The following is a 9,722-nucleotide window of genomic DNA, read 5'->3' on the forward strand; positions in this document are numbered from 1 at the left end:
TGAGGTGCTCTCCTCTCCCATTGGCTGCCCCGCGGCTTCCCTCTCCCCGCTCTCCCATTGGCCCGCACGCGGCCACGTGCCCCGAATCGCGCGTTCCCATTGGCTGAGCCCGGCCCCGCCCCTTAAGCTTCCCGGCATGCCCCGCAAGCGGCCGTTCAGCGCCAAGCAGAAGCGGCAGCAGCTGAAGGAGCGGCGGGAGCGGCGGCGGGGCGGTGAGGGGGGGGCGAGGCCCCGGGGGGGGCTTTTGGGGGTCGGGGGAGGCCTTGAGGGGCCTGGGGGGGGCTTTTGGGGGCCGGGGGGGGGCTTTGAGGGGCCTGGGGGGATCTTTGAGGGGCCGGGGGTGGCTTTTGAGGGCCTGGGGGGGCTTTAAGGGGTCAGGGGGGGCCTTTAGGGGGAATTTTGGGGGGTCCTGGGGGGTTGGGGGAGTTTTGAGGGGGATTTGAGGGCATTTGGGGGTGTCCCGGGGCGGTTGGGGGGCTTTGGGGGTTGTCCTGGGGAATCTGGGGGGTCCCGGGGAGGTTGGCGGGGTTTTGAGGGGGATTTAGGGGCTTTTGGGGTTGTTTCGGGGAATTTGGGGGAGTCCGGGGGGTTTGAGGGGCTTTTGGGGTTGTCCTGGGTAAATTGGGGGGATCTCAGGGGGCGTTGGGGGGATTTGGGGGCTTTTGGGGTTGTTTTGGGGAGATTGGGGGGGTCCTGGAGGTTTTGGGGGGCTTTTGAGGGGGATTTGGGGGCTTTTAGAATTGTCCCAGGGAATTTGGGGGGGTCCCTGAGGTCGTTGGGGGGCTTGGAGGGCATTTTAGGGGGCTTTGGGGGCTTTTGGGGGGGGTCCCAGGAGACTGGGGGGGCTTTGAGGGCTTTTTGGGAGGTCTTGGGGCTTTTAGGGGGGTCCCGGGAAGGGTTGGGAGAGCTTTGAGGGCTTTGGGGGGGGGTCCTGGGGGTTTTGGGGGAGGCTTTGGGCGTTTTGGGGGAGTTCCAGGGGCTTTTGGGGAGGGGGCTGGGGGTTTTAGGGGGGTTTGGGGGGGCCTTGAGAGTATTGGGGGCTTTTGGGGGGGTCCTGAGAGGATTTGTGGGGGCTTTGAGAGCTTTTTAGGGGACTTTGAGGGATTTGGGGGGGATCCTGGGGGAGTTGGGGGAGCCTCAAGAGCTTGAGGGGGGTCCTGGGTCCCTTTGGGGGGGCTTTGTGGGGTTTTTTGGGCATCCCACAGCCTTTGGGGTCTTTTGGGGGGGGTCCTGAGGCCTTTTGTAGGGGTTTTGAGGGGCTTTTAGAAGGGTATGGGGGATTTTGGGGTATTCCTGAAGGATTTGAAGGCTTTTAAGGGGGCTTTGGGAGCTTTTGGGGTCTGACCCCATTCTTTCTCCCCCCAGATGCCCCCCCGGGGCCGGACTCCCGCCCCGAAAGCCGCAGCGGGAGCCGGGAGCGGGGCAGCACCGCCCCCCCCGCCGACCCTGGAGACCCAACCGCGGCCCCACGCCGCCATGACCCCACCAGGTAACCCCAAAACCCCCTTGGGGGGGTGACAACGCACCCCCCAGACCCCTTTTAAGACCCCAAATCCTTTATAGGTTCCGGCTGCAGCTGGGGGGGCCGCGGGCCGAGGAGCTGGCGCGGCGGCGACGCCGGGCGCAGGAGGAGTTCCTGGAGCTGCTCCCCGAAACCTCGCTCGAGCTCGACCCCGACACCATTTACGGGCCTGGTAAGAGCCAAAAATGGGGCAAAAAAAGTTAAAAAAAGGATTTCCGGGGCGTGAAGAGGTTTAGGATTGAGGATTTTTGGGTTTAGGGTTGGATTTCCCCCGCCGGCCGCCCTGGAGTTACGCCATGAGCCCCGAGGAGCTGCGGGGGAAGGAGGAGGCGGCTTTTGGGGCCTTCCTCGGGGCCCTGCGGGGGCAACGGGGTCGTGACGGGGACGGGGACATCGACGAGGGGGACGTCGCGCCCTTTGAGCACAACCTGGAGGTGAGCACGGCGAGTTTGGGGTGAAAAAAGGGGATTTTAGGGCAGCGGGGGAGGATTGGGAACATGCGGGTTTTGGGGGGTGGAGGGAGGAGGGATTGAGGGGGGTTGAGGGGATTTGGGGTGGGGTTTGGGGGCTTTGGGGGGGTGTTGAGGGGGTTTGGGGGAGGTTTTGGGGTGGTGAGGGGGTTTTGGGGGAGGTTTGGGGGTTTTGGAAAGGTTTGGGAGGAGCGGGGTGCGGGGATTTGGGGGGAATTGAGGGGATTTGGGGGGTTTTGGGGGTGTTGGGGGGGGCTTGGGGGGATTTGGGAGTTTTGGAAAGGATTGGGAGGAGCGGGGGGTGGGGATTTGGGGGATTTTGGGGGCATTGAGGGGATTTGGGGGGTTTTTGGGGGGCGTTGAGGGGATTTGGGGGATTTTTTAGGGTTTTGAATAGGTTTGGAAGGAGCGAATGTGGAAAGTCATGAGGTAAGGAAAGAAAAAAGGGGGGGAAAAAGGGGGAAAATGGGACATTAGGATGCAAAATAATAAATTTTGAGGTTTGTTTAGCAGCGTAGATGACCTGAAGGAGTGAAAAGGGATTGGGGCTGAACAAAAAAAGCCCTAATTAACAAAAAACATCGTTTTTTCCCCCAAACAGACGTGGCGCCAGCTGTGGCGGGTGCTGGAGATGTCGGACGTCATCCTGCTCATCACGGACGCCCGGCACCCGGTGAGTTTTCCCCCCCGGGAGCACCCCGTGGCAGGGTAAAACCCTCACCAAGACCCTCATTTTGGGTTTTTTTCCCCCAAAACAGGCTCTGAACGTGCCCCCGGCGCTGGCGACGCACGTGACGGAGGAGCTGGGGAAGGGTTTGGTGCTGATCCTAAATAAAATCGACCTCGTCCCCCCCGCCGTCGCCACCGCCTGGAGCCACCTCCTGCGCGCCCGCCTCCCCTCCGCCCGCGTCGTCCCCTTCACCTCCTCCCCCCGCCGACCCCAAAAGCCCGGTAGGAGCCCCAAAAAGCCCCCGAAAGCCTCGATTTTGGGGTCGCGGGGGTTATTTTTTTAATTTTTTGTCTGTTTTTGTAGGGTTGCAGCGGAGGCAGCGGCGAGGGGGGGGTTGGAGCCGCGCTGTGGGGCCCTGGCAGCTGCTGGAGGCCTGCGAGAGCATCGTGGGGGGTGAAGGTGAGCGGGATCCCGAAGGCTTTTGGGGTTTTTTTTGGGGTGTTGTGGGGTGTCCTGTGGTCCTATAGGTGCTGTAGGGTGGCCATAGGGGTGTTGGGGGGTGTCCTGTGGTCCTATAGGAGTTCTAGGGTGGCCATATGGGCGCTGTGGGGTGTCTTGTGACCCTATAGGTGCTGTAGGGTGGCCATGTGGGTGCTGTGGGGTGTCCCGTGGCCCTATAGGCACTATAGGGTGGCCATAGGGGTGCTGGGGGGTGTCCTGTGGTCCTATAGGTGCTGTAGGGTGGCCATAGGGGTGTTCTGGGGTGTCTTGGGGTGTCCCATAGTGCTGTAGGGTGGCCATATAGGGGATATGGGGTGTCCTGTGGTGCTGTAGGGGGGCTGTGTGGGTGCTGTAGGGTCTCTTGTGGCCCTATAGATGCTATAGGGTGGCCATGTGGGTCTTATGGGATGTCCTGTGGCCCTATAAGTACTATAGGGTGGCCATATGGGTGTTGTGGGGTGCCCCATGGTGCTGTAGGGTGGTTGTGTGGGCCCTGTGGGGTGTGCTGTGACCCTATAGCTGCTATAGGGTGGCCATATAGAAGCTATGGGGCGTCCTATAGGTACTATAGGGTGGCCGTGCGGGTATTATGGGATGTCCCATGACACTTTAGGGTATCCCGTGATGCTGTAGGGGCCGTGCGGGCCCTGTGGGGTATCCCATGACCCTATAGGCTCTATAGGGTGACCCCATAACCCCACAGTGGACCTGAGCAGCTGGCGGGCCCGCCTGGAGCGAGCGGCGGCGCGGGGCGAGGAAGAGGAGGAGGAGGAGGAGGAGGAAGAGCGGGCGGCCACCGCCGGGGGGGACACCGAGGCCACCGAGGACGGGGACGACCCCACAGGGCCCCCCCGGCAATGGGAACGCTACCGGCACGGGGTGCTCACCCTGGGCTGCGTCGGTATGGGGCGGGACCCTAAAACCCCCTATAGAATCCTAAAACCCCCTATAGGACTCTCTGGGACCCTAAAACCCCCTATAGAATCCTAAAACCCCCTATAGGACTCTATAGGACCCTAAAACCCCTTCTAGGGCCCTAAAATCCCCTATAGAATCCTAAAGTCCCGTATAGGACCCTCTAGGACCCTAAAACCCTCTATAGGACCCTAAAACGCCTCCAGCCCCAATCTTTATTCCTCCTGGTCCCTATAGGGCCCTAAAATCCACCCCCGAGACCCCAAAATGCCCCCAAACCCCACTATAGGGCTCCCCAACCCCCCTATAGGACCCCAAATCCCTTCTCCAACCCTACTCTTTATCCTCTCTGGTCCCTATAGGACCCCGAAACCTCCCCTTAGGGTCCTAAAATCCGCCCCCGGGACCCCAAAGCTCCCCTACAGTCCCCCCAAAACCCACCCCAGCCCCTATAGGACCCCAAGATCCTCTATAGGACCCCAAAACCCTCCACTATGGCTTCCATTTTTATCCTCCCTGGCCCCTAAAGGACCCCAAAATCCATGCCCAGGATCCCAAATCCCCCCCACGCCCCCTATAGGGCCCCCCACGCCCCTTATAGGACCCCAAAACTCCCCCATCCCCACTCTTTATCCTCCCGGGTCCCTAGAGGACCCCAAAATCCACCCCCGGGACCCCAAAACCCCCCCAGGGCCCCCCCCAAAACCCTCTGCACCCCCTATAGGACCCCAAAACCCCCTATAGGACCCCAAAACCCCCTATAGGACCCCAAGCTTCCCCCATAGATCCCTCCCACCTGGTGCAGGGTGGGCGTGGCCTCTGGGGTGGTGGGCGTGGCCTGATGGGTGGTGGGCGTGGCTTGGATGTTGTGGGCGTGGCCTCAAGCTGAGCACTGGGAGTGCTCCCCCCGGGGCTGTCTCACTGAGGGGGGCGTGGCCTCTCCCGCGGTGGGCGTGGCTTCCACCGGGTGGGCGTGGCTTCCACCGCAGGGGGCGTGGTCTGCAGCGTGTCCCCGCCCCTTTCCAGGCCTGCCCAACGCGGGGAAGTCGTCGGTGCTGAACGCGCTGGTGGGGCGCAGCGCCGTCAGCGTCTCGCGGGCCCCCGGCCGCACCCGTTACTTCCAGACCCACTTCCTCACCCCCCGCGTGCGTCTCTGCGACTGCCCCGGCCTCGTCTTCCCCTCCCGAGCCCCTCCGGCCCTGCAGGTGAGCCCCAAATTGAGCCTTTTTGCCCCCAAATTGAGCCGTTTTCCCCCCAGATCGACCCTCTTCCTGCCCCAAATTGACCCTTTTTCTCCCCGGGTCGACCCATTTCCACTCCAAACTGACCTGTTTTCTCTCTGGGTCAACCTGTTTCTGTCTGAAATTGACTCGTTTTCCCCCCAAACTGACCCTCTTTCTCCCGATATTGACCTGTTTCCGTCCCAAATCGACCCTTTTTCCTCCCAAACTGACCCTTTTCCCCCTGGGTCGACCTGTTTCTGCCCCAAATTGACCCATTTTCCCCCTGGGTTGACCCTTTTCTGACCCAAATTGACCTGTTTCCCCCCAGGTTGACTTGTTTCTGCCCCAAATTGATCCTTTTCCCTCCAGGTTGACCCGTTTCTCCCCAAATTGCCCCTTTTTCCCCCTGGGTCGACCCATCTCCACTCTAAATCACCCCTTTTTCCCTCAGGTCGACCCTTTCTGACCCAAATTGCCCCTTTTTTCTCCCGGGTCAACCCTTTTTCCCCCCCCATGTCGACCCGTTTCTGACCCAAATTGACCCTTTTTCCCCGGGGTTGCCCCTTTTTCGCCCCAAATTGACCCTTTTCCCCTCTGGGTCAACCCTTTTTCCCCAAAAATCGACCCTTTTCCCCCCCAGGTTGACCCTTTTCTGCCCCAAATTGCCCCTTTTTCCTCTGGGTCGACCCCTTTTCCCCCCAAAATTGCTTCTTTTTTCCCAAATTGACCTGTTTCTCCCCTTTTTTGCCCCAAACTGCCCCTTTTTTCCCCCCCCAGGTGCTGGCAGGCGTGTACCCCATCTCTCAGCTTCAGGAGCCCTACTCAGCCGTGGGCTACCTGGCCTCGCGCCTCCCCCTCCCCAACCTCCTCCAGCTGCGCCCCCCCAGCAACGCCTCGGGCTGGACCGCCTGGGACATCTGCGAGGGTAGGTTCCTTTTCGGGGTGAATTCACGCAGAATTAGGGCTTTTTTAGTTTATTTAGTGTTTTTTTATAACAGCCTGGGCGGAGAAACGGGGCTACAAGACGGCCAAAGCGGCTCGCAACGATGTCTACAGGGCGGCCAACAGCATCCTGCGCCTGGCGGCCGAGGGGCGCCTCCGCCTCTGCCTGCGGCCCCCCGGCTACGCCACACAGAAGGGTGAGCACCCCAAAAATATAGGGGATCCATCCCAGGGGGGTGTTTTGGGGTCCTGGTTTCCTTTTTTGGGGTCACAGCCCTTTTTTTGGGGTCTTTTTATGTCACTCTGTTCTGTCCCCGGAGCACTGGGAGCACCCAAGTGACCTCTGGGGCTTTTTAGGGTGGGGTTTTGGTCCTCTTTTTGGAGTCCCAGTCCCCTTTTTTGGGGTCCTGACCCTTTTTGGGGTCTCAGCTCCCCTTTTATGGAGTCTTGGTCTCCTTTTTTGGGGTCCTTTTACGTCACTCTGTTCTGTCCCTGGAGTATTGGGTGCACCCAAGGGACCTCTGGGGTTTTTTAGGGTGGGGTTTTTGGGGTGTTGGTTCTCTTTTTGGGGTCCCAGTCCCCCTTTTTGGGGTCCTGACCCCTTTTAGGATCCCCTCACATTCTCTCTTCTGTTCCCAAAGCACTGGAAGCACCCAGGGGACCTCAGGGGCTTTTTAGGGTGGAGTTTTGGGGGTCCTGACCCCATTTTATGGAGTCTTGGCCCCCTTTTTTGGGGTCTCAGCTCCCCTTTTATGGAGTCTTGGCCCCCTTTTTGGGGTCCCAGCCCTTTTTAGGGTCCCCTCACATCCCCTCCTTCTGTCCCCAGAGCACTGGGAGCACCCAGGGGACCTCAGGGGCTTTTCAGGGTGGGTTTTTTGGGGTCCTGACCCCCTTTTATGTAGTCTCACCCCCCTTTTTGGGGTCCTGACCCCTTTTTGGGGTTTTCTTCCCCCCCCAACCCCATGTTCCCGCAGAGCACTGGGAGCAGCACCCCGACACGGCGGCGCTGGCGGCCCTACAGGACCAAGGGGACCCCGAAAACCGGGGGCCCCCCCCCGAGGGCTCGACCTCAGAGGAGGAAGAGGAGGGGGACAGCGGGGAGGAGGCGGAGCCTGGGGAAGCCCCGCCCCCCGGCAGCACCGCAGCCAATCCCTTTGCCCTCCTGGGTGAGGATGAGTGTTAGCCCCGCCCCCTTCGGCACGGACAGCCAATGGGAGGCCGAGCTGCATGTCACTACAATCTCCTATGTAGAATAAAGAGCTTTATTTCTGCAGCCGGCTGCTGATTGGTTCCTGCGAATCGCAGCCAGCCAATGGGGAGCCGCGTCACCACGCTGTTGCCAGGTAGAACTCAGGCAGGGCTGGACTCGGGGGCATGGCCTGTGCGAGGTGACACCATTCAACAACTGAGCCCCGCCCCCTCCCACCACTAGCCCCACCCCCACTCATTCATAAACCTCACAAGCCCCGCCCCTTTACGCACCTGTGGGCGTGGCCTGGCGGCGGGGGCGTGGCTTGGGCGGGCAGAGGAGGTGGCGGTGGAGTCCACAGGCCCGGCAGCGCAGCACGATGCGGGGCTGCCCCCCCCCTGCGGGGAAATGTCCCAAAATCCATGTTTCTCACCCCAAATTTCTGCTCACCCCCTCCCCAAATTTACCCTTCCCCTTTTTTAGTGTCCCCCCTTTTTTTTTTAGGGGGTTGCACGCACCCCGTAGCCGTTGGCAGCCCAGCAGCAGGGAGCAGCAGCGGCGGCAGACGGCGCGCTTCACCGCCGGGGCCCTATAAGTAATAGGGGAAATAAAGAGGGGGGTCAGGGCCTGCTGGGGGGCCTCCCCGACCCTATAAAGAGCCCCCCAAATAATTTGGGGCCCCCAAACCTCACATGCGCAGGACCAGGCGGCGCGCGGCCGTGCGCTGGGTGCTGCAGTAGAAGCGGGCGAGGGCCGGGCTGTGGGGGAGCACCCAGTGGGCGGCCTGGGAGGGGAGAAATGGGGTCAGGGTGCAGCCCCCACACCCCTTTTGTCACCCTATAGTGCCCTATAATCCCTTAACCCATCCTACAGCCCTATAGGTGGCCCTATAAGCCCCTCTTTGTCCCCCCATAACTCCTCCCTGGCCCTATAGGACCCCAAAACCCACCCCATGAGCCCTCAAACCCACCTACAGCCCACCCTAAAGCCTCCCCAGTCCCTATAGGACCCCAAAACCTACCCCCTGGGACCCCAAAACCCACCCCTAGCCCCCTTTTTATTCTCCCTGGTCCCTATAGGACCCCAAAACACCCCATGGGGCCCCAAAATCTACCCCTGGAGCTCCCAAATCCCCCCATAGTCCCCCCCTTCCCCCCTCCCAATTCATCCCTGGCCCCCATAGGACCCCAAAACCCCCCCACAGCCCCCCCAAATCCTCCCCAGCCCCTATAGGGCCCCAAAACCCCCTATAGGGCCCCAAAACCCCCTATAGGGCCCCCCAAAGCCCCCCACACACACCTGGAAGAGGAAGCTGAGCCTCTGCAGCGCCTCGCGGTCCCGCACCGGCGCCGCCGCCATCGCCGCCGGCCCCGCTCCCCATTGGCTGCACCCCCCCGCGGTGGGCGGGGCCGAGGCTCCCCATTGGTCGTTTTAGCCCTGAAGGGGGCGGGGCGCCTGAAGGGCGGCCTACGGGTTACTTCCGCCCGGCGCCGGGCAGGCAGGCTTCGCGCCTTCACTTTCCGGCGCTGGTTTTTACGTCACTTCCGGCGGCCGGTACGGCGTGGCGGTGGTGAGTGAGGGCGGGGGAGGGGGTGGGGGGCGCCCTATAGGGACCGGGTCCTATAGGGGTCCTATGGGGTCCTATAAGGTCCTATGGAGCCCTATATGGTCCTATGGGGTCCTATAGCGGCCCCTTTTGGGTCCTATAGGGTCCTCTAGGGGTCCTATGGGGTCTTATAGGGTCCTATAGGGTCCTATGGGGTTCTGTAGGGTCCTATAGGGTCCTATAGGGGTCCTGTACGTCCCCGTCCCTATAGGGGCGCCGCTGTGGGGCTGTCGGCACCGCCCCTTCCTATAGGGGCCCTGTGGGGTGTCCCCTATAGGGTCCTATAGGGCGTCCCCTATAGATGTCCCTTATAGGGTCCTATAGGGTGTCCCCTATAGATGTCCCCTATAGGGCATCCCCTATGGGGTGTCCCCTATAGATGTCCCCTATAGGGCCCTATAGGGTGTCCCCTATGGAAATTTCCTATCGGATTCCTTGTAGGGCGTCCCTATGGGGATCTGGGCCCAGCCCCCTTCCTATAGGGGTCCCCTATGGGGTGCCCCTATAGATGTCCCCTATAGGGCGTCCCCTATGGGATTTCCCCTATAGATGTCCCCTATAGGGTTCCTTGTAGGGTTTCCCTATGGGGATCTGAGCACAGCTCCTTCCTATAGGGTCCCCTATAGGGTTTCTTTAGGGGCTTCCCTATGGGAATCCGGGCCCAGCCCCTTCCTATAGGGTCCC

General features: G+C 61.2%; 2 protein-coding genes across 2 annotated transcripts; one reads left to right on the forward strand and one right to left on the reverse strand.

Annotated features, from left to right (window-relative positions):
* Positions 1 to 136: 136 nt before the first annotated feature.
* LOC309891209 (guanine nucleotide-binding protein-like 1) lies at positions 137 to 7,534 on the forward strand (the record flags this gene model as incomplete). Its single annotated transcript, XM_082785585.1, has 12 exons — positions 137 to 212; positions 1,366 to 1,489; positions 1,564 to 1,694; positions 1,781 to 1,956; positions 2,594 to 2,665; positions 2,751 to 2,943; positions 3,026 to 3,121; positions 3,867 to 4,064; positions 5,105 to 5,283; positions 6,079 to 6,226; positions 6,300 to 6,440; positions 7,218 to 7,534. 12 exons carry the CDS (start codon positions 137 to 139, stop codon positions 7,424 to 7,426), a joined length of 1,743 nt encoding a protein of 580 aa, XP_082641711.1. The 3' UTR covers positions 7,427 to 7,534.
* Positions 7,457 to 8,980, reverse strand: LOC309891210 (ribonuclease P protein subunit p21-like). Its single transcript, XM_082785586.1, has 5 exons — positions 8,732 to 8,980; positions 8,125 to 8,216; positions 7,951 to 8,021; positions 7,726 to 7,830; positions 7,457 to 7,622 (listed from the first exon to the last, which is right to left on the reverse strand). Exons 1-5 carry the CDS (start codon positions 8,789 to 8,791, stop codon positions 7,594 to 7,596), a joined length of 357 nt encoding a protein of 118 aa, XP_082641712.1. The 5' UTR covers positions 8,792 to 8,980; the 3' UTR covers positions 7,457 to 7,593.
* Positions 8,981 to 9,722: the final 742 nt, after the last annotated feature.

This window comes from Aythya marila (genome assembly GCF_965140915.1).
Source record: "Aythya marila genome assembly, contig: HAP1_HAP1_SCAFFOLD_32, whole genome shotgun sequence".
Taxonomy (NCBI): Eukaryota; Metazoa; Chordata; class Aves; order Anseriformes; family Anatidae; genus Aythya; species Aythya marila.